General features: G+C 41.4%; 1 protein-coding gene across 3 annotated transcripts in view; it reads right to left on the reverse strand.

Annotated features, from left to right (window-relative positions):
- Positions 1-25,466, reverse strand: part of LOC124021781 (growth hormone-inducible transmembrane protein-like) — a 39,061-nt gene that overhangs the window by 12,817 nt on the left and 778 nt on the right. The window contains exons 1-9 of one of the 3 annotated variants that reach the window (XM_046336894.1): positions 24,645-24,764; positions 22,606-22,718; positions 17,491-17,648; positions 10,336-10,438; positions 10,015-10,126; positions 8,145-8,286; positions 6,884-6,992; positions 6,300-6,488; positions 3,599-3,770 (exon numbers count right to left, since the gene is read on the reverse strand). In XM_046336894.1, coding sequence (XP_046192850.1) covers positions 3,599-3,770; positions 6,300-6,488; positions 6,884-6,992; positions 8,145-8,286; positions 10,015-10,126; positions 10,336-10,438; positions 17,491-17,625 — 962 coding nt within the window. In that variant the 5' untranslated portion in view covers positions 17,626-17,648; positions 22,606-22,718; positions 24,645-24,764. Of the gene's footprint in view, positions 1-3,598; positions 3,771-6,299; positions 6,489-6,883; positions 6,993-8,144; positions 8,287-10,014; positions 10,127-10,335; positions 10,439-17,490; positions 17,649-22,605; positions 22,719-24,644; positions 24,765-25,466 lie in introns of those variants that run through there. The other 2 variants (XM_046336896.1, XM_046336895.1) reach the window with 2 other exon arrangements.

The raw sequence follows: 25,466 nt of genomic DNA on the forward strand, positions 1-25,466 counted from the left end.
TACTGCATCACAGTGGTACCGACAGTATTATACTGCATCATAGTAGGACCGACAGTATTATACTGCATCATAGTGGTATTATACTGCATCACAGTGGTACCGACAGTATTATACTGCATCATAGTAGGACCGACAGTATTATACTGCATCATAGTGGTATTATACTGCATCATAGTGGTATTATACTGCATCATAGTGGTACTGACAGTATTATACCACATCACAGTGGTACCGACAGTATTATACCTCATCACAGTGGTACCGACAGTATTATACTGCATCATAATGGTACCGACAGTATTATACTGCATCATAATGGTACCGACAGTATTATACTGCATCATAATGGTACCGACAGTATTATACTGCATCACAGTGGTACCGACAGTATTATACTGCATCACAATGGTACTGACAGTATTATACTGCATCACAGTGGTACTGACAGTATTATACTTCATCACAGTGGTACTGACAGTATTACACTTCATCACAGTGGTACTGACAGTATTATACTGCATCATAATGGTACTGACAGTATTATACTGCATCATAGTGGTACTGACAGTATTATACTGCATCATAGTGGTACTGACAGTATTATACTGCATCACAGTGGTACTGACAGTATTATACTGCATCATAGTGGTACTGACAGTATTATACTGCATCATAATGGTACTGACAGTATTATACTGCATCATAGTGGTACTGACAGTATTATACTGCATCATAGTGGTACTGACAGTATTATACTGCATCACAGTGGTACTGACAGTATTATACTGCATCATAGTGGTACTGACAGTATTATACTGCATCATAGTGGTACCGACAGTATTATACTGCATCATAGTGGTACCGCTAGTATTATACTGCATCATAGTGGTACTGACAGTATTATACTGCATCATAGTGGTACTGACAGTATTATACTGCATCATAGTGGTACTGACAGTATTATACTGCATCATAATGGTACTGACAGTATTATACTGCATCATAGTGGTATTCTACACTGAACAAAAATATAAAACACAACATGGAATCATTTCAAAGATTTTACTGAGTTACAGTTCATATAAGGAAAAGTCATCAATGTAAATAAATTCATTAGGTCCTAATCTATGGATTTCACATGACTGGGAATACGGATATGCATCTGTAGGTCACATTTAACTAAAAAAAAAAAAGGTAGGTGCGTGGATCATAAAACCAGTCAGTATCTGGTGTGCCATTTGCCTCATGCAGCACGACACGTCTCCTTCGCATAGAGTTGATCAGGCTGTTTTGTGGCCTGTGGAATGTTGTCCCACTCCTCTTCAATGGCTGTGCAAAGTTCCTGGATATTGCCGGGAACTGGAACAAGCTGTCGTACACGTCGATCCAGAGCATTCCAAACATGCTCAATGGTTGACATGTCTAGTGAGTATGCAGGCCATGGAAGAATGGGCATTTTCAGCTTCCAGGAATTGCGTCCAGATGTAACATGGGACCATGCATTATCATGCTGAAACATGAGGTGATGGCGGCGGATGAATGGCACGACAATGTCAATGTGCCATCAATAAAACGCAATTGTGTTGGATGGTCCGTAGCTTATGCCAACACATACCACAACCACCATGGGGCATTCTGTTCACAACGTTGGCATCAGCAAACCGCTCACCCACTCGACACCATACATGCTGCCTGCCATCTGCCCGGGTGTTGAAACAGGGATTCATCTGTGAAGAGCACATTTCTCCAGCGTACCAGTGGCCACTGAAGTGAGCATTTTGCACTCTGAAGTCAGTTATGATGCCGAACTGCAGTCAGGTCAGGACCCTGGTGAGGAAGACGAGCACACAGATGAGCTTCCCTGAGACGGTTTCTGACAGTTTGTGCAGAAATTCTTTGGTTGTGCAAACCCCCAGTTTCATCAACTGCCCGGGTGGCTGGTCTTAGACAATCCCACAGGTGAAGAAGCCAGATGTAGAGGTCCTGGGTTGGCGTGGTTACACGTGGTCTCCGGTTGGACGTACTGTCAACGACATTGGAGGTGGCTTATGGCAGAGAAATTAACATTCAATTATCTGGCAAAAGCTTGAATGTACATTACTCCAGTCACTATGCTAATTGCAAACTCAAAACTTGAGACATCTGTGACATTGTGTCGTGTGACAAAACTGCACATTTTAGAGTGGCTTTTTATTGTCCCCAGCACAAGGTTCTTGATATGCCACACCTGTCAGGTGGATGGATTATGTTGGAAAAGGAGAAATGCTCACTAACAGGGATGAAAACAAATTTGTACACAACATTTTAGAGAAATAAGCTTTTTGTACTTATGGAACATGTTGGGGCTCTTCTATTTCAGCTCATGAAACAAAGGACCAACACTTTACATGATGCGTTTATATTTCTGTTCAGTATATATATATATATATATATCAAAGCAGGACAAAGAAAATAAAACAATAACAGGATGAATGAACTAGTTGACTATCTGTTTAAACAGTAAGGAACAGACCTGGACTAGTTGACTATCTGTTTAAACAGTAAGGAACATTTACATTTACATTTACATTCAAGTCATTTAGCAGACGCTCTTATCCAGAGCGACTTACAAATTGGTGCATTCACCTTATGACATCCAGTGGAACAGTCACTTTACAATAGTGCATCTAAAACTTAAGGGGGGGGGGGGGTGAGAGGGATTACTTATCCTATCCTAGGTATTCCTTAAAGGAACAGACCTGGACTAGTTGACCATCTGTTTAAACAGTAAGTAACAGACCTGGACTAGTTGACTATCTGTTTAAACAGTAAGGAACAGACCTGGACTAGTTGACTATCTGTTTAAACAGTAAGGAACAGAACTGGACTAGTTGACTATCTGTTTAAACAGTAAGGAACAGAACTGGACTAGTTGACTATCTGTTTAAACAGTAAGGAACAGACCTGGACTAGTTGACTATCTGTTTAAACAGTAAGGAACAGACCTGGACTAGTTGACCATCTGTTTAAACAGTAAGGAACAGACCTGGACTAGTTGACTATCTGTTTAAACAGTAAGGAACAGAACTGGACTAGTTGACTATCTGTTTAAACAGTAAGGAACAGAACTGGACTAGTTGACTATCTGTTTAAACAGTAAGGAACAGACCTGGACTAGTTGACTATCTGTTTAAACAGTAAGGAACAGAACTGGTTGACTATCTGTTTAAACAGTAAGGAACAGAACTGGACTAGTTGACTATCTGTTTAAACAGTAAGGAACAGACCTGGACTAGTTGACTATCTGTTTAAACAGTAAGGAACAGACCTGGACTAGTTGACTATCTGTTTAAACAGTAAGGAACAGACCTGGACTAGTTGACTATCTGTTTAAACAGTAAGGAACAGACCTGGACTAGTTGACTATCTGTTTAAACAGTAAGGTACAGAACTGGACTAGTTGACTTGACTATCTGTTTAAACAGTAAGGAACAGACCTGGACTAGTTGACTATCTGTTTAAACAGTAAGGAACAGAACTGGACTAGTTGACTGTCTGTTTAAACAGTAAGCAACAGAAATCCGACAGCAGGACTGATTACTCTGCAGACGTCACTTACGAGTTGATGGGGTCGTATTTCTGCATCCCGTACATGGGGTACGTCTCCGCCCTCTTGATGACCTTCTGGGTGTCGTAGAGCAGGAACATGCTGAAGAGGACCAGACCTCCGTAGATAGCAATGGAGTAGAGGCCTGCTCCCATCGCTGAGGTAGGGGGCAGGAACATTGAGCCTGGGGACAGAGAGAGTGGAGAGGACATTACATTAACACCATGTCCTCAAGCTCAATTAATAACTGAGGGGAAATTGTGTCAAGGGTGTTTGTCACCAGAGAGCCAGATCCTAAATAATGCTGTTTGAAAGAAGAAGAAGAAACTCCAGCACACTGGTATCTTCAATACTCCACTAACAATGTACTGGGATTGATGAATCAAAAGGCTACGGTTCAACGGAGTTCAACGATGTCTGTCTACCATGTTGTTGTTCATTGATGTCCGTCTACCATGTTGTTGTCTGTCTACCATGTTGTTGTTCATTGATGTCCGTCTACCATGTTGTTGTTCATTGATGTCCGTCTACCATGTTGTTGTTCATTGATGTCAGTCTACCATGTTGTTGTCTGTCTACCATGTTGTTGTTCATTGATGTCCGTCTACCATGTTGTTGTCTGTCTACCATGTTGATGTCTGTCTACCATGTTGATGTCCGTCTACCATGTTGTTGTCTGTCTACCATGTTGATGTCTGTCTACCATGTTGATGTCCGTCTACCATGTTGTTGTTCATTGACGTCCGTCTACCATGTTGTTGTTCATTGATGTCCGTCTACCATGTTGTTGTTCATTGATGTCCGTCTACCATGTTGTTGTCTGTCTACCATGTTGATGTCTGTCTACCATGTTGATGTTCATTGATGTCCGTCTACCATGCTGTTGTTCATTGATGTCTGTCTACCATGTTGATGTCTGTCTACCATGTTGATGTCTGTCTACCATGTTGATGTCTGTCTACCATTTTGATGTCTGTCTACCATGTTGATGTTCATTGACATCCGTCTACCATGTTGTTGTTCATTGATGTCCGTCTACCATGTTGTTGTTCAATGATGTCCGTCTACCATATTGTTGTTCATTGATGTCCGTCTACCATGTTGTTGTCTGTCTACCATGTTGATGTCTGTCTACCATGTTGTTGTTCATTGACGTCCGTCTACCATGTTGTTGTTCATTGATGTCCGTCTACCATGTTGTTGTTCATTGATGTCCGTCTACCATGTTGTTGTTCATTGATGTCCGTCTACCATGTTGTTGTTCATTGATGTCCGTCTACCATGTTGTTGTTCATTGATGTCCATCTACCATGTTGTTGTTCATTGATGTCTGTCTACCATGTTGTTCATTGATGTCCGTCTACCATGTTGTTGTCTGTCTAACATGTTGTTGTTCATTGATGTCTGTCTACCATGTTGTTCATTGATGTCAGTCTACCATGTTGTTCATTGATGTCAGTCTACCATGTTGTTCATTGATGTCAGTCTACCATGTTGTTCATTGATGTCTGTCTACCATGTTGATGTCTGTCTACCATGTTGTTGTTCATTGATGTCTGTCTACCATGTTGTTGTTCATTGTTGTCTGTCTACCATGTTGTTGTTCATTGACGTCAGTCTACCATGTTGTTGTTCATTGACGTCAGTCTACCATGTTGTTTCTCATTGATGTCTGTCTACCATGTTATTGATCTAAAGATACTAACCAATAGAGACCACTGAAACCCACTGCCAGGGTTATTGATCTAAAGATACTAACCAATAGAGACCACTGAAACCCACTGCCAGGGTTATTGATCTAAAGATACTAACCAATAGAGACCACTGAAACCCACTGCCAGGGTTATTGATCTAAAGATACTAACCAATAGAGACCACTGAAACCCACTGCCAGGGTTATTGATCTAAAGATACTAACCAATAGAGACCACTGAAACCCACTGCCAGGGTTATTGATCTAAAGATACTAACCAATAGAGACCACTGAAACCCACTGCCAGGGTTATTGATCTAAAGATACTAACCAATAGAGACCACTGAAACCCACTGCCAGGGTTATTGATCTAAAGATACTAACCAATAGAGACCACTGAAACCCACTGCCAGGGTTACTGATCTAAAGATACTAACCAATAGAGACCACTGAAACCCACTGCCAGGGTTATTGATCTAAAGATACTAACCAATAGAGACCACTGAAACCCACTGCCAGGGTTATTGATCTAAAGATACTAACCAATAGAGACCACTGAAACCCACTGCCAGGGTTATTGATCTAAAGATACTAACCAATAGAGACCACTGAAACCCACTGCCAGGGTTATTGATCTAAAGATACTAACCAATAGAGACCACTGAAACCCACTGCCAGGGTTATTGATCTAAAGATACTAACCAATAGAGACCACTGAAACCCACTGCCAGGGTTATTGATCTAAAGATACTAACCAATAGAGACCACTGAAACCCACTGCCAGGGTTATTGATCTAAAGATACTAACCAATAGAGACCACTGAAACCCACTGCCAGGGTTATTGATCTAAAGATACTAACCAATAGAGACCACTGAAACCCACTGCCAGGGTTATTGATCTAAAGATACTAACCAATAGAGACCACTGAAAACCACTGCCAGGGTTATTGATCTAAAGATACTAACCAATAGAGACCACTGAAACCCACTGCCAGGGTTATTGATCTAAAGATACTAACCAATGGAGGAGGCGAAGACGACTCCGAAGCCCACCGCCAGGGGTCCTCCCATGTTGAGGAACTTCTCACTGGGGGCACACATGGCCACGGTGGACAGACCCCCCACTATGCCCGCTGTGTACCAGGCAGCCCTCATCATCAGGGGCCCACCTAGCAGAGTCATGGGGGCTATGACCGCTCCCATCACACCTGGAAACACAGGGACAAATGGATGGATTTATTTATTAGGTGTGTTTTTTTAAAGGGAGCATGTACGTACATCAAACATGAAAAAGCACCAGATTTTAGCTACACAGCTATTTATCATCTGAGGTCCAAATAAAGAGGTTATATATATATATAACAAGATATTCTACTTAAAGAAAACAGATCTGGTATTTAACAGTCTTCTCAGAACATTCTCACAGGCACAGAACCGGTGTCAGTAAGTACGAGAAAACCCTGTTCCATTCAAGTCGACTGCTGCTGCATAGTGAGGGTATTCTGAACCTTTATAGTACTGCCCTCTAGTGGCGAAAACAAGCAAGTGGGACGTTTCAATTGACAAATGCTTGGTAAAGTGGGAAGGTGAAGCAGTCCAACACCTGCATGTAGCATCCAGGCTAGATGTTTGGGTCCTGGGCTCTGGTCATAAGAGATAGATCTGACCAGCATGCCTGCTCCAATCATGGCTGCAAAGGTAGCTCCAATAGCCTGGTGAAAAAAACGACAAATGTCTGTATTATTTGAATAAAAAAAAATACCCACAGTGGCTATTGAAAAGTGTCTCAAAATCATACACAATGGTTTGAAAATCAACACCAGTTTTGGTCCCTTGGCTACCCTGCTGTTTTGGTCCCTTGGCTACCCTGCTGTAACAGCTACCCTGCTGTTTTGGTTCCTTGACTACCCTGCTGTAACAGCTTCTCTGCTGTTTTGGTCCCTTGGATACCCTGCTGTAACAGCTACCCTGCTGTTTTGGTCCCTTGGATACCCTGCTGTAACAGCTACCCTGCTGTTTTGGTTCCTTGACTACCCTGCTGTAACAGCTACCCTGCTGTTTTGGTCCCTTGGATACCCTGCTGTTTTGGTCCCTTGGATACCCTGCTGTTTTGGTCCCTTGGATATCCTGCTGTTTTGGTCCCTTGGATATCCTGCTGTTTTGGTCCCTTGGATACCCTGCTGTAACAGCTACCCTGCTGTTTTGGTCCCTTGGATACCCTGCTGTTTTGGTCCCTTGGATACCCTGCTGTTTTGGTCCCTTGGATACCCTGCTGTTTTGGTCCCTTGGATACCCTGCTGTTTTGGTCCCTTGGATACCCTGCTGTTTTGGTCCCTTGGATACCCTGCTGTTTTGGTCCCTTGGATACCCTGCTGTTTTGGTCCCTTGGATACCCTGCTGTTTTGGTCCCTTGGATACCCTGCTGTTTTGGTCCCTTGGATACCCTGCTGTTTTGGTCCCTTGGATACCCTGCTGTTTTGGTCCCTTGGATACCCTGCTGTTTTGGTCCCTTGGATACCCTGCTGTTTTGGTCCCTTGGATACCCTGCTGTTTTGGTCCCTTGGATACCCTGCTGTTTTGGTCCCTTGGATACCCTGCTGTTTTGGTCCCTTGGATACCCTGCTGTTTTGGTCCCTTGGATACTCTGCTGTTTTGGTCCCTTGGATACCCTGCTGTAACAGCGTAAAGCTAAATCTATACAAATGGCAGATCATTGTGTGACTGTGTGAGAGTGAAGTCTTGCATCTCGCTCATCTCAATATCTGTGGTGCTGCTCATGACAACGTCATTTAGCTGAATCTACCTTTTAAAAACAAGCTGTCTTGACTGGTTAAATCCAGGTGAAATAATAAAATGTGAATTACCAGCCAGGATCCTCTCATCATGACTCCCATGAGGGCTGGGGTCCTGCTGACGGCTACAGCCGACAGAGCTGTCATCCCCACACTGCCTGCAAAGTACATGTAGGTCGAGTGGATCCTGTCCTTCACGTACTGGGGCCAGATCCTGGGGCAGGAGACACAGGGGAAATAAACATTTACAGAGGACAGCACGTTGATATCAGAGGTCGACCGATTCATCCGAATGGCCGATTAATTAGGTCTGATTTCTAGTTTTCATAACAATCGGTAATCTGCGTTTTTGGACACCGATCATGGCCGTTTACATTGCACTCCACGAGGAGACTGCGTGGCAGGCTGACTACCTGTTAGGTGAGTGCAACAAGGAGCCAAGGTAAGGTACTAGTTCGCATTAAACGTATCTTATAAAAAACAATCAATCTTAAACATAATCACTAGTTAACTACATTACTAGTTGATCTAGCTTGTCCTACGTTGCATATAATCAATGCGGTGCCTGTTAATTTATCATTGAATCATAGCCTCCTTCGCCAAACGGGTGATTTAACTTCACTAGGGTAGGGGGAAGCATTTGGAATTTTGGATGAAAAGCGTGCCCAAATTAAACTGCCTGCTACTCAGGCCCAGAAGCTAGGATATAGAAAACACTAACGTTTCCAAAACTGTTAAAATAATGTCTGTGAGTATAACAGAACTGATATGGCAGGTGAAAAACTAAGGAAGTACTATTATTTTCAAAATCTGTTTTTCCATTGAAAGCCTATCCACCATACAAAGACTTAGGACCCAGTTCACGATCTCTATGGCTTCTTCTACACGTGGCCAGTCTTTAGGCATTGTTTCAGGCTTTTACTCTGAAAAATGAGGGGACAGTGGACATTTCCAGACATGAGCCAAGCGTGTGATCGGGAGCGCGCCTTTCTTGTTTCTCCTTTTCTATTGACGAAGCTTTTGTCTAGTTGAAATATCAGTGATTATTTATGACAAAAACAACCTGAGGATTGATTTTAAACATCGTTTGACATGTTTCTACCAAGTTTTATTGTATTTTAAAAAAACTTTGTCTCGATGTTGAGAGCGCGCAATGTGCCTTTGGATTACTGAACTAAACGCACCTACAAAACAGAGGTTTTTGGACATAAAGATGGACATTATTGAACATTTATTGTCCTAACATAATCGCGTCATGTGCTTTCGCCATAAAGCTTTTTTGAAATCTGACACAGCGGTTGCATTAAGGAGAAGTTTATCTGTATTCGTATGTTTAACACTTGTATCTTTCATCAATGTTTATGATGAGTATTTCTGTAATTTGACGTGGCTCTCTGCATTTTCACCGGATGTTTGTTTGAGACAGTGTACAAAACTTTACAACTGTACAAAACGCTCCAATTTCAACTGAGGTTTTTGGACATAAAGATGAACTTTATCGAAAAAAAACACGAAGTCCTGTGAGTTCTGATGACCTGTCTGGTACAGCAGGGTACCAGACAGGTTAACAAGCGCATTTGTGAAAAAAAGCACTGTCGTTACACCAGTGTGTACCTATCCATAAACATCAACGCCTTTCTTAAAAATCAATACACAAGTATATATTTTTAAACCTGCATATGTAGTTAATATTGCCTGCTAACATGAATCAGGGTATATGCAGCAGTTTGGGCCGCCTGGCTCGTTGCAAACTGTGCGAAGACTATTTCTTCCTAACAAAGACAGCAAACTTCGCCAAAGGGGGAATTATTTAACAAAAGCGCATTGTGAAAAAGCATAATCGTACCTAAGTATAAAGTCAATAACACCAGTACAACAACACACACTACCATGGGACAACACTAGTACAACACACACTACCAATGGAAGCATTAGCACTCACACTGCCCTCTCGATGGCTCCGATCTCATTGGACATGCCTAGTCCGTAGTAGCACAGAGCTCCCAGGCCTACAGCAGCCCCTCCAGCCAGGAACATCCTGCCCATGTTATCCACTGCAAGGGAATACAGAGCACATTTACACCAGTTAAAACCTGCTGCTGACCGGCACAAGGCACTGACTTCATGATGTAACTGTGAGGGGTGTGAGACGGGCCTGTGTTTACATGACAGGTCCATCCTGTCCCCCCCCCCCCCCCTAGCAAGCAGACGTTTGTGTTACGAGGTGACATTTTTAAATGGTTTAGTAAGTCAATATATTCACTTCTGATGGCCGTATCAGTTGCTGGTTGGAAAGCTGCCTGTTGGAGCTGGTCCTTGGCTGTTTTCCCACGACGGAAACCAAATCTGGATTTGGTGGAATAGCCCTGATGAAAGAGGAAAGTAAAAGGTTAATATTACACAGAATCAGTGAAATGTTGCTTCAATATATCCACAATTTTCCTTCAAGATGCCATCTATTTTGTGAAGTGCACCAGACCCTCCTACAGCAAAGCACCCCAACAACATGATGCTGCCACCCCCGTGCCTCACGGTTGGGATGGTGTTCTTCGGCTTGCAAAGCTCCCCCTTTTTCCTCCAAACATAACGATGATCATTATGGCCAAACAGTTCCATTATTGTTTCATCAGACCAGACCACATTTCTCCCAAAAGTACAACCTTTGTCCCAATGTCTAACTGCAAACCGTAGTCTGGCTTTTTTATGGCGGTTTTGGAGCAGTGGCTTCTTCCTTGCTGAGCTGCCTTTCAGGTTATGTCGATGTAGGACTCAATTTACTGTGAATATATATATATTATTATTTTTTATTTTTTTAACTAGACAAGTCAGTTAAGAACAAATTCTTATTTTCAATGACGGCCTAGGAACAGTGGGTTAACTGCCTGTTCAGGGGCAGAACGACAGATTCGTACCTTGTCAGCTTGGGGGTTTGAACTTGCAACCTTCCGGTTACTAGTCCAATGCTCTAACCACTAGGCTACCCTGTAATATTTTGGTACCCGTTTCCTCCAGCATCTTCACAAGGTCCTTTGCTGTTGTTCTGGGACTGATTTGCACTTTTCGCACCAAAGTATGGTTCATCTCTAGGAGACAGAATGAGTCTCCTTCCTGAGCAGTATGACGGCTGCGTGGTCCCATGGTGTTTATACTTGCTTACTATTGTTGGTACAGGTGAACGTGATACCTTCAGGCATTTGGAAATTGCTCTAAGGATCAACTAGACTTGTGGAGGTCCACAATATTTTCTGAGGTCTTGGCTGTTTCCTTTGGATTTTTCCATGATGTCAAGCAAAGAGGCACTGAGTTTGAAGGCAGGCCTTGAAATACATCCACAGGTACACCCCCAATTGAGGTCAATTAGCAGCTTCTAAAGCCATGACATCATTATCTGGAATTTTCCAAGCTGTTTAAAGGCACAGTCAACTTAGTGTATGTAAACTTCTGACCCACTGGAATTGTGATACAGTGAATTATAAGTGAAATAATCTGTCTGAAAACAATTGTTGGAAAAACGACTTCTGTCATGCACAAAGTAGATGTCCTAACCGACTTGCTAAAACTATAGTTTGTTAACAAGACATTTGTGTAGTGGTTGAAAAACGAGTTGTTTTGATGACTTCAACCTACAGTGGGGAGAACAATTATTTGATAGAGCTGTAATACATTGCTGCTATCTCGGAGTGGGACACTAATGCTTATAAGAAATTCCAGCACAACCTCCCGACGAGCCATCAAACAGGCAAAGCTTCAACACAGGACTAAGATCGAATCCTACTACGCCGGCTCTGATGCTCGTCGGCTGTGGCAGAGTTAGCAATCTATCACAGATGACTAAAGGAAACCCATTGGCGAGCTGCCCATTGACGCAAGCCTACCGGACAAGCTAAAAACCTTTATGCTTGCTTTGAGGCAAGCAACACTGAATCATGCATGAGAGTACAAGCTGTTCGGACTGTGTGATCATGGTCTACGTAGCTGATGTGAGACCTTTAAACAGGTTAACATGCAGATTACCAGGACTCGCACTCAGAGCTAGCGCTGACCACCTGGCGAATGTCTTCACTGGCATTTTCAACCTCTCCCTGACCCAGTCTGCAATACCAACATGTTTCAAGCAGACCACCAAAGTCCCTGTGCCCAAGAACGCCAAGGTAACCTGTCTAAATGACTATCATCCTGTAGCCATGAAATACTTTGAAAGGTTGGTCATGGTTCACATCAACACCATTATTCCAGACACCCTGGACCCACTTCAATTTGCATACCACTCCAACAAAACCACAGCTGACACAATCTCTATTGCACTTCATACTGGCCTCTTCCACCTGGACAAAAGGAACAACTATGTGAGAATACTGTTCATTGACTATAGCCAAGCTTTCAACACCATAGTACCCGCCATGCTCATCACTAAACTAAGGACCCTGGGACTGAACACCTCCCTCTGCAACTGGGTCCTGGACTTCCTAACGGGCCGCCCTCAGGTGGAGAGGGTAGGCAACAACACATCCCCCAAACTGAAACTCAAGATGGGGGCTCCTCAGGGCCGCGTGCTAAGTCCGCCTCCTGTACTCCCTGTTCACCCACGACTGCGTGGCTACGCATAGCTCCAACACCATCATTAAGTTTGTTCAGCCTCCCGAAGGGGAGCTGAGAATACTTGGCATGGGGCCCTCAGATTCTCAAGACGTTCTACAGCTGCACCATTGAGAGCATATTGACTGGCTGCATCTCCGCTTGGTATGGCAACTGCTTGGCATCCAACCACAAGGTTCTACAGAGGGAAGTTTGTACAGCCCAGTACATCACTGGGGCCGAGATCCATACCATCCAGGACCTCTATACCAGGCGGTGTCAGAGGAAGGACCTAAAAATTGTCAAAGACTCCAGCCACCCAAGTCATACTGTTCTCTCTGCTACCACACAGCAAGCGGTACCAGCGTACGAAGTCTGTAACCAATAGGATCCTAAACCGTTTATATTCCCAAGCCATAAGACTGGTAAATTATTAACCAATAGCTACCAGGACCACCTGCATTGACCCTTTTTGCACAAACTCTTTTGACTCATCACATTAGCTGATGTTACTGTTTATTATCTATCCTGCTGCCTAGTCACTTTATCCCTACTTATATGTACATATCTACCCCGTAACCCTGTACGTGGACTCGGTACTGGTAACATGTGTATAAAGACAAGTTATCAATCCTAGTATTACTATTTTTATTTTCCTCTCTGCATTCTTGGGAAGGGCCCATAAGTAATTGGGAGTCTACACAAAGCATGTGATAAATTACATTTGATTTAAAGACCCCGAGACATGTCAGCTGAAACATGACATGCTAAAGCCATGTCAGCTGAAACATGACATGCTAAAGCCATGTCAGCTGAAACATGACATGCTAAAGCCATGTCAGCTGAAACATGACATGCTAAAGCCATGTCAGCTGAAACATGACATGCTAAAGCCATGTCAGCTGAAACATGACATGCTAAAGCCATGTCAGCTGAAACATGACATGCTAAAGACATGTCAGCTGAAACATGACATGCTAAAGACATGTCAGCTGAAACATGACATGCTAAAGACATGTCAGCTGAAACATGACATGCTAAAGACCCCGAGACATGTCAGCTGAAACATGACATGCTAAAGACCCCGAGACATGTCAGCTGAAACATGACATGCTAAAGACCCCGAGACATGTCAGCTGAAACATGACACGCTAAAGACCCCGAGACATGTCAGCTGAAACATGACACGCTAAAGACCCCGAGACATGTAAGCTGAAACATGACACGCTAAAGACCCCGAGACATGTCAGCTGAAACATGACATGCTAAAGACCCCGAGACATGTCAGCTGAAACATGACATGCTAAAGACCCTGAGACAAAGAAGGGGGCATTGGAGGGTGCCAACACGTGACAGGGACAATACCAGAGAAAATATATATATATTTTTTATACACACACACCTCCAAAACAAGCTACACATATCCAAATATTTGCCGCCTTAGGGGACTTACATATGCAAATATTTGCAGTCTTAGGAGAGATTCAGGCTCTCATTGAGCCTGTGCCAGCAATGTGACTGCATGGGAATGTATGTGAAGTAGCTATAGAAACCGTCACGCTTTGGGGCCAAAACATTTGGACTTGGAGAAGTCGGTAACCAAGGAGTAAAGCAGCAGCATAACAAACCAGGACAGGGAGCCACCAGCTACAGAGAGACTGGTCTCTCTTCATCTCCCCCGCTCAGAGAAAACTCAACAGATATATAGCAACTACATACAGACAAGAGTTGTTCTGTATGGCTCAATCAATTCCAACCGTGTGTCTTCATGTAGTGTAATTAATTAATCTAGTGTTGATTATTAACTTTGTTATCTTATCACTTATTTCTCTATTTTATGTCTATCTGTATTACTGGTAAGGACAAAACAGAAGAAAACCAAGCCAAGCATCCCACAGTTCTTCTCCCTAAATTCCCTTTCCCCTCGGTGTCTCACTCCACTGTGTTTCCAACCACTCCCTGTAAACACAAGCTCCCGTTAGACCTACAGAAATAAACGCCTATAAAAACTAGTCTAACTGATTCTGCATCTGCATTGCTTGCTGTTTGGGGTTTTAGGCTGGGTTTCTGTACAGCACTTTTGTGACATCTGCTGATGTAAAACATAAAATAAATACATTTTCACTTAAAATGTTACAGAATTTATCATGTGAAACATGTTTTGGAAAGATTCAAGTTGACTATTAATGTGATTTCTGTGGAATGGAGAAGGAGACCATTTTGCATTTGTTTTTTTGCCTGTATTTACAGTAGAATGTTTTGGATTGACATACAGAATTTTGTTACCAAAAAAAAAAGGACTGGTTGTACTATATAATGGTTTTGATATAATGATTTATTTCAGAAATTCTGATATGGATAAAGATGTAGTATATTTAAGTCAACTGCTAATAATACTAGGTCAATTTCATATTCACAAATGCAAATGGTCTAATTCAAAACCTAAACTTCTTTCACTTTATAAATGAATTTAAACAATATGGCACTACTTTAACTAAAATGAAAAACAAAAAGGCAATTAAAACGTGTATTATTAATGAATATGATTTGTTTAAGATTCCTGGCAATGTAAATAGTTTGTATGTTGTATGCTTGTTTGCATGTGACTATTCCTCTTTTGTTTGTTAATACAGTTTATTTAGATTTTGATTTCAAAAACATTTGATCGATACACAAGAGAAATACCATGCCAAATGCCGACATCATTATCACAAACTCAAACTGGACTTGTTGACTGAAGTTGGGGAATATGTGTTCCAACAACGACCTGCAGGTTGGTAATAACTGCGTCCAGTCTATTTTCCTCTTAGGCTACTTTGCAGTTGTCACTAGTTACCACAGCCACAAAGTGAAAATTGGCTATATAGTAAAAATTATGGGAAAAAAATAAGTGCTTTTGGTCTTTGTTAGGTTAGAGTTAGCAGTGCGGTTAAGGTTATGGTCTATGGTTAGGTTTAAAATCTGATTTTAATCAGACCAAATTGTAGAAATAGGCGGGGTTTATGACTTTGTGGCAACTAGTGATGACCCTACTTTGTGAACTGCTAGTCCCTCTTTAGCTTTACGTTTTGGATTTAACTGACCTGGAAGACCTTGTGTGTTTCATTTAGGGAATAACTGAACTGAACAATTGATTGGGAGTCCAATAGGGCGGCACACAATTGGCCCAGCGTTGTCCGGGTTTGGCCGTCATTGTAAATAAGAATTTGTTCTTAACCGACTTTCTAGTTAAATAAAGGTTAAACAAAATAAATAAAAAGGTGTGGTGCCTAGTTGGAATAAAATCCCAGTGCGTAGGTAACAGGATTGATTAGCAGGCTTATAGCCTAGGCCAGTGGTAAACATAGACAGGTTTCACACTGAAAATATGTTAAAACATTATTCATAAAAAGCGTATTTTAAATCAGAATCATTAAGCGTAGGCCTACTCTCCAAACAGATGCCGTAGCCGTAATTCATCCCCATGCAGCGCTCAATGTGGAATTGCTAATCCACTTAGAAAATTCCAAAGAGCAGGCGGAATAAACTACATTGAACAGCTGTATATTGAAAACAATAAATTGTGTTGTAACCCTTATTTTTTTAATCTACTTACCAAATTGAGCCGCGTTTCAAATTCTCTTCTATTTTATTCTGTAATATTACAATGTTGTTGTTTTTTTACAATAAAATAGGTGTCTTGACTGATAAGGCCTCGGGAAATAAGAGCATATTGTCTGCTAAATTAACAAAACAAGGCTATTCCATTGCATAGGCTTCTACAAGCAAGCGCCACTTATGACATCACTGCCTTATTGAATATGGTGTTCCACAATACAATTTAATCAAATCAAATGTACTTGTCACACTACACATGGTTAGCAGATGTTAATGTGAGTGTAGCGAAATGCTTGTGCCTCTAGTTCCGACAATGCTGTAATAACCAACGAGTAATCTAACCTAACAATTCCAAAACTACTACCTTATAGACACACAAGTGGAAAGGGATAAAGAATATGTACATTTAACATTTACATTTAAGTCATTTAGCAGACGCTCTTATCCAGAGCGACTTACAAATGTACATAAGGATATGAATGAGTGATGGTACAGAGCAGCATAGGCAAGATACAGTAGATGGTATCGAGTACAGTATATACATATGAGATGAGTATGTAAACAAAGTGGCATAGTTAAAGTTGCTCGTGATACATGTATTACATAAAGATGCAGTAGATGATATAGAGTACAGTATATACATAGGAGATGAATAATGTAGGGTATGTAAACAAAGTGGCATAGTTTAAAGTGTCTAGTGATACATGTATTACATAAAGATGCAGTAGATGATATAGAGTACAGTATATACATAGGAGATGAATAATGTAGGGTAGGTAAACATTATATTAAGTAGCATTGTTAAAAGTGAATAGTGATATATTTTACATCAATTCCCATTATTAAAGTGGCTGGAGTTGAGTCAGTGTGTTGGCAGCAGCCACTCAATGTTAGTGGTGGCTGTTTAACAGTCTGATGGCCTTGAGATAGAAGCTGTTTTTCAGTCTCTCGGTAGAGAGCTTTGATGCACCTGAATGTCAACCAGTTGATATTACGGTTTCAATAAATTAAACAAAAAGGTACTTGTCTTTTATTGTTTAAGTATGAGGCAATTGAACAATTAGGATGTTATCTGTACTGGTTATGATCATTAAAGGCATTTTTACAAACTGTTGGCATATAGATAAAATGTGCACATATTTTTCCCCCCAGTGGAAGCATTGTGTTCTATAAATGTCTTAGTTTATTGTAGTAATAATGTGAGTGTTGGAACAGTCCAACAATGTGAAAAGCCCTGATGTGTTACCTGGTGGACCTTGAGGAGGGGCGGGCAGCTCTTCAGGGTGGAGGTCCTCAGGGCTGGAGAGCCCTGGGTCAACACAGGACGCAGCCCGGACACAGGGAGACTGCGCAGGCATGCTAGCCTCACCAACATGGTCATGATGAAGCTCTGGAATTACAGCTCTGAAAACAGGCCCGATTTATATCAACTGAAGCATGAGGTAAGCAGAGAGGAAATGGGTCTACAACAGATACACGTTATGAAACGTTCCTTTAGATATTTTATCTCAAATTCCCCGTCATAATGACCAACTGCCCATCGGCACAGTAAGTTGATTGAATTGTATTTAAGATTCTGGCTTCCCACTGACTATTTTGGTGCCACCCAATAGGGAGCAACACTTGTCTATGTAAATACAACCGTGTGACTATAATCAGCTAACTTTAGCACACGAGCCTGAAAACCAAATGTTGAATTGCATTGATTTCTACGTCGGGCATTAATGAGCGTTTGGATCAGGAAAGTTTCTTCTCATGACCTCAGCCAGAATGTCAAATACATCATATATTATAACTGTCCTTTTTTATGAATGTGATACAATATCTCTACAGGAAAGTATAATTAAAGTCAACTATTCAAAGCGCTGGTAGTGAGTTAACATTTCTATCACCTGAAGCATGAGTGCAAGATGAAAATACAGGCAGGAGAAGCATGGATACTTAAATACAGGCAGGAGAAGCATGGATACTTAAATACAGGCAGGAGAAGCATGGATACTTAAATACAGGCAGGAGAAGCATGGCCACTTAAATACAGGCAGGAGAAGCATGGATACTTAAATACAGGCAGGAGAAGCATGGATACTTAAATACAGGCAGGAGAAGCATGGATACTTAAATACAGGCAGGAGAAGCATGGATACTTAAATACAGGCAGGTGAAGCATGGATACTTAAATACAGGCAGGTGAAGCATGGATACTTAAATACAGGCAGGTGAAGCATGGATACTTAAATACAGGCAGGAGAAGCATGGATACTTAAATACAGGCAGGAGAAGCATGGATACTTAAATACAGGCAGGAGAAGCATGGATACTTAAATACAGGCAGGTGAAGCATGGATACTTAAATACAGGCAGGTGAAGCATGGATACTTAAATACAGGCAGGAGAAGCATGGATACTTAAATACAGGCAGGAGAAGCATGGATACTTAAATACAGGCAGGAGAAGCATGGATACTTAAATACAGGCAGGAGAAGCATGGATACTTAAATACAGACAGGAGAAGCATGGATACTTAAATACAGACAGGAGAAGCATGGATACTTAAATACAGGCAGGAGAAGCATGGATACTTAAATACAGGCAGGTGAAGCATGGATACTTAAATACAGGCAGGAGAAGCATGGATACTTAAATACAGGCAGGTGAAGCATGGATACTTAAATACAGGCAGGAGAAGCATGGATACTTGTAACTAGGAGCAGGAGGAGCATGGATACTTAAATACAGGCAGGAGAAGCATGGATACTTGTAACTAGGAGCAGGAGGAGCATGGATACTTAAATACAGGCAGGAGAAGCATGGATACTTAAATACAGGCAGGTGAAGCATGGATACTTAAATACAGGCAGGAGAAGCATGGATACTTAAATACAGGCAGGAGAAGCATGGATACTTAAATACAGGAAGGAGAAGCATGGATACTTGTAACTAGGAGCAGGAGGAGCATGGATACTTAAATACAGGCAGGTGAAGCATGGATACTTAAATACAGGCAGGAGAAGCATGGATACTTAAATACAGGCAGGTGAAGCATGGATACTTAAATACAGGCAGGTGAAGCATGGATACTTAAATACAGGCAGGTGAAGCATGGATACTTAAATACAGGCAGGAGAAGCATGGATACTTAAATACAGGCAGGAGAAGCATGGATACTTAAATACAGGCAGGAGAAGCATGGATACTTAAATACAGGCAGGTGAAGCATGGATACTTAAATACAGGCAGGTGAAGCATGGATACTTAAATACAGGCAGGAGAAGCATGGATACTTAAATACAGGCAGGAGAAGCATGGATACTTAAATACAGGCAGGAGAAGCATGGATACTTAAATACAGGCAGGAGAAGCATGGATACTTAAATACAGACAGGAGAAGCATGGATACTTAAATACAGACAGGAGAAGCATGGATACTTAAATACAGGCAGGAGAAGCATGGATACTTAAATACAGGCAGGTGAAGCATGGATACTTAAATACAGGCAGGAGAAGCATGGATACTTAAATACAGGCAGGTGAAGCATGGATACTTAAATACAGGCAGGAGAAGCATGGATACTTGTAACTAGGAGCAGGAGGAGCATGGATACTTAAATACAGGCAGGAGAAGCATGGATACTTGTAACTAGGAGCAGGAGGAGCATGGATACTTAAATACAGGCAGGAGAAGCATGGATACTTAAATACAGGCAGGAGAAGCATGGATACTTAAATACAGGCAGGTGAAGCATGGATACTTAAATACAGGCAGGAGAAGCATGGATACTTAAATACAGGCAGGAGAAGCATGGATACTTAAATACAGGCAGGAGAAGCATGGATACTTAAATACAGGCAGGAGAAGCATGGATACTTAAATACAGGCAGGAGAAGCATGGATACTTAAATACAGGCAGGAGAAGCATGGATACTTAAATACAGGCAGGAGAAGCATGGATACTTAAATACAGGCAGGAGAAGCATGGATACTTAAATACAGGCAGGTGAAGCATGGATACTTAAATACAGGCAGGTGAAGCATGGATACTTAAATACAGGCAGGTGAAGCATGGATACTTAAATACAGGCAGGAGAAGCATGGATACTTAAATACAGGCAGGAGAAGCATGGATACTTAAATACAGGCAGGAGAAGCATGGATACTTAAATACAGGCAGGTGAAGCATGGATACTTAAATACAGGCAGAAGCATGGATACTTAAATACAGGCAGGAGAAGCATGGATACTTAAATACAGGCAGGAGAAGCATGGATACTTAAATACAGGCAGGAGAAGCATGGATACTTAAATACAGGCAGGAGAAGCATGGATACTTAAATACAGACAGGAGAAGCATGGATACTTAAATACAGACAGGAGAAGCATGGATACTTAAATACAGGCAGGAGAAGCATGGATACTTAAATACAGGCAGGAGAAGCATGGATACTTAAATACAGGCAGGAGAAGCATGGATACTTAAATACAGGCAGGTGAAGCATGGATACTTAAATACAGGCAGGAGAAGCATGGATACTTGTAACTAGGAGCAGGAGGAGCATGGATACTTAAATACAGGCAGGAGAAGCATGGATACTTGTAACTAGGAGCAGGAGGAGCATGGATACTTAAATACAGGCAGGAGAAGCATGGATACTTGTAAATACAGGCAGGAGAAGCATGGATACTTAAATAACAGGCAGGAGAAGCATGGATACTTAAATACAGGCAGGAGAAGCATGGATACTTAAATACAGGCAGGAGAAGCATGGATACTTAAATACAGGAAGGAGAAGCATGGATACTTGTAACTAGGAGCAGGAGGAGCATGGATACTTAAATACAGGCAGGTGAAGCATGGATACTTAAATACAGGCAGGAGAAGCATGGATACTTAAATACAGGCAGGTGAAGCATGGATACTTAAATACAGGCAGGTGAAGCATGGATACTTAAATACAGGCAGGTGAAGCATGGATACTTAAATACAGGCAGGAGAAGCATGGATACTTAAATACAGGCAGGAGAAGCATGGATACTTAAATACAGGCAGGAGAAGCATGGATACTTAAATACAGGCAGGTGAAGCATGGATACTTAAATACAGGCAGGTGAAGCATGGATACTTAAATACAGGCAGGAGAAGCATGGATACTTAAATACAGGCAGGAGAAGCATGGATACTTAAATACAGGCAGGAGAAGCATGGATACTTAAATACAGGCAGGAGAAGCATGGATACTTAAATACAGACAGGAGAAGCATGGATACTTAAATACAGACAGGAGAAGCATGGATACTTAAATACAGGCAGGAGAAGCATGGATACTTAAATACAGGCAGGTGAAGCATGGATACTTAAATACAGGCAGGAGAAGCATGGATACTTAAATACAGGCAGGTGAAGCATGGATACTTAAATACAGGCAGGAGAAGCATGGATACTTGTAACTAGGAGCAGGAGGAGCATGGATACTTAAATACAGGCAGGAGAAGCATGGATACTTGTAACTAGGAGCAGGAGGAGCATGGATACTTAAATACAGGCAGGAGAAGCATGGATACTTAAATACAGGCAGGAGAAGCATGGATACTTAAATACAGGCAGGTGAAGCATGGATACTTAAATACAGGCAGGAGAAGCATGGATACTTAAATACAGGCAGGAGAAGCATGGATACTTAAATACAGGAAGGAGAAGCATGGATACTTGTAACTAGGAGCAGGAGGAGCATGGATACTTAAATACAGGCAGGAGAAGCATGGATACTTAAATACAGGCAGGAGAAGCATGGATACTTAAATACAGGCAGGTGAAGCATGGATACTTAAATACAGGCAGGAGAAGCATGGATACTTAAATACAGGCAGGAGAAGCATGGATACTTAAATACAGGAAGGAGAAGCATGGATACTTGTAACTAGGAGCAGGAGGAGCATGGATACTTGTAAATAGGAGCAGGAGGAGCATGGATACTTGTAAATAGGAGCAGGAGGAGCATGGCTACTTAAATACAGGCAGGAGAAGCATGGATACTTGTAACTAGGAGCAGGAGGAGCATGGATACTTGTAACTAGGAGCAGGAGGAGCATGGATACTTAAATACAGGCAGGAGAAGCATGGATACTTAAATACAGGCAGGAGAAGCATGGATACTTGTAACTAGGAGCAGGAGGAGCATGGATACTTGTAACTAGGAGCAGGAGGAGCATGGATACTTAAATACAGGCAGGAGAAGCATGGATACTTAAATTACAGGCAGGTGAAGCACGGATACTTAAATACAGGCAGGTGAAGCATGGATACTTAAATACACGCAGGAGAAGCATGGATACTTAAATACAGGCAGGAGAAGCATGGATACTTACATGGATACAACGTTGAAAGACTTCCGGGAACACTTGCGAAACAGACCAGGTTGGGGTTTGAGAAGTCAACGAGAGAAGTGAACAATTCTTCCTTAGTTGTTGACTTTCTCAATCTAAAAAGGCACAATGTCTTCAGTAGTTGAACATGTCATTACTTCAACCTTGTGACAAACTGACACATTTTCATTTTCTTCTAAATCAACTTTAAAAATCGAAGGAGTGCCTTTGATTTGACGGCCTACACATCTGCAGTTTGGCGCGAGCCGATGACGTTTCTGTGTATGAGCTAATCAACGTCGCCACGATCTGGGATTTCTATTGGAGAAGCAGTCTCTGCCTGTCTCTATACTGTAGGTCTTTGCTTGCAGAGTTCGTCCATGTGAATACATGTTTCTGCCCATACTTCAGGTGATAGAAATATTAACTCCATACCAGCGCTCTGAAAAGTTTGTAATTAAATATATTGTCTAACATCCCAACCTGCAAAAGGAGAAACTGAACAGACAACTGGTAAAGTAAGTTAAAATATAATTGTATTCAACATTCTGGTTTGTAGTAGAGCTTGTGAGAAGACATTTTCCAGACAAATATATACCAATAATCTCAGACTGTGAACCAGAGGATTCACCACAGATAGAAGAACAATGAGCCAGATATTTTAAAGGATGTATAAATATGAAGCATCCAGTTGGCGTTTCCACTCACTACCAAATATGGTGATGAGGATGCCCAGTGGCCGGAATTTTCTCATCAATTAAATATTTTATCTCCATACAGTTCATTTCCAAAACTATGATTCATTTGCTCCCATTGGAAACGACATGTTCTGGTCTATCTTGGGTTAGTTATAAAAATAAATAAAAATTGCTATCACAGTCATTGTCAGGCAACTTGCTCGTTTTCTATAGTGACCCAAATGTAAACAACATGTAAAGGGTTGCTCCCATGTTTCATGAGCTGAAATGTTTCAGAAACACAAGATGCTTATTTCTATCAAATTTGTTTACATCCCTGTAAGTAAGCAATTCTTCAATTGTTTGGCATATCAAGAAGTTGATTAAACAGCATGACCATTACACAGGTGCACCTTGTGCTGAGGACAAAAGGCCTCTATAAAATGTGCAGTTTTGTCACACAACACAATGCCACAGATGTCTCAAGTTGAGGGAGCGCGCAATTGGCATGCTGACTGCAGGAATGTCCACAAGATCTGTTGCCAGAGAATGTAATGTTCATTTCTCTACCATAAGCCGCATCCAAAATCGTTTTACAGAATTTGGCAGTAGTCCAACCGGCCTCAAAATGACTACATGTAACCACACCAGCCCAGGACCTCCACAGCCGGCTTCTTCACCTGCATGATCATCTGAGACCAGCCACCCGAACAGCTGAAGAAACTGAGGAGTATTTCTGTCTGTAATAATGCCCTTTTTTTTGTGGAAAAACTCGTTCTGATTGGTTGGGCCTGGTATGCCCACCAATGGCTGTGCCCCTGCTAGAAACATGAACTCATTAGATTAGGGCATAATGAATGTATTTCAATTGACTGATTTCCTTATAAGAACTGTAACTCAGTCAAATCTTTTAATTGTTGCTTTTATATTTTTGTTCAGTACACAAAGGGGAGTGATAAACATAGCTCGCTTACAAGCTGATCATTCTGGTTTTCATAACACAGTATGTTAGCTAACATTAGCTAACTACAGAATCCCAAAGCTTGGAAAAGTTCAATTAAATAACGAGGATCATGAACACAAAAGTACCATAACTATCTATCATAGTCACAAAAAAATATACATTTAATTTGGCAGAGAATGTTCCTTGCTTTGTAACCATTGCGTAAGTCATTTAACTTAGCAGCTTGCTCGCTATAGTAGCTAGTCGCTGTTGTGAATCATATCGAGTTGACAAGTTAGCAACGCATTCAAGGAGGAAACGAGAAAACAAATATATACATTGATAGAGCATGTCAACAATAAAACACAGTAATCCTACTTACAATGTTTAAAAGACAAGTCAAATCGCTATATATTACATACCAAGCGTGTAGCTAGATTTCTGTTCACCTTCCTGGAGATAAGTGCGCACTTCACCGACGTAATATGACGCAATTTCTTGAACGTTCTGACAGATGTCGTCATAATCAAGGGACGAATTTCATCGAAATTATGTGACTTGTAGTTCTTAGGTCAATTTTGTCTTCTTCTAGAGATTCTAAAGACGTGTAAAATTAATTCCAACAGGTGGCGGCACATCTTCATCCACCAAAAAGTGCTGCAACCTTTGCAAGTCAACTTTTTAGGATAGCATATCTGTCAGTTTCAGCTTGCTTATGACTCTTTGGAAATCTTTTTTTTGATTTTTTTAACGGGCCTTTGCACATTTACGTTGACAAAGAAATACATATGTTTACTATGAGTGTAATGTTTACTGTCATTTCTGATTGTTTATTTAACTTTGATCTATTTCACTTGCTTTGGCAATGTAAACATATTTTTATCATGCCAATAAAGCCCTCTGAATTTAATTGAATCGAGAGAGGGAAAGATGGAGTGAGGGAGGCGAAAGCGAGCGAGACAAAGAGTGGCCCTCTATATTCGGCTATGTAAAAACAGCGATGGGTGAGGGGCCAACCTCTCCACATGTGACTACAGTGTCCATTTTTAGAGGAAGAGCGGCACACTCAGTCACGGTGTGTTCTTGCCCTTTCGTTGGGATTAGAGATGTAAAATAATAATAATAATTCAACCGTTAATGATTTTTGTTTGTTTGTTTCATATATCTTCACACGTGTATTTCATCTCATTATTGATCCGATTTTTCCCTCTTTTTTTTCGTGTGGACATTTTGAGAAAAATACT

Source organism: Oncorhynchus gorbuscha, unplaced genomic scaffold (genome assembly GCF_021184085.1).
Source record: "Oncorhynchus gorbuscha isolate QuinsamMale2020 ecotype Even-year unplaced genomic scaffold, OgorEven_v1.0 Un_scaffold_1206, whole genome shotgun sequence".
Taxonomy (NCBI): Eukaryota; Metazoa; Chordata; class Actinopteri; order Salmoniformes; family Salmonidae; genus Oncorhynchus; species Oncorhynchus gorbuscha.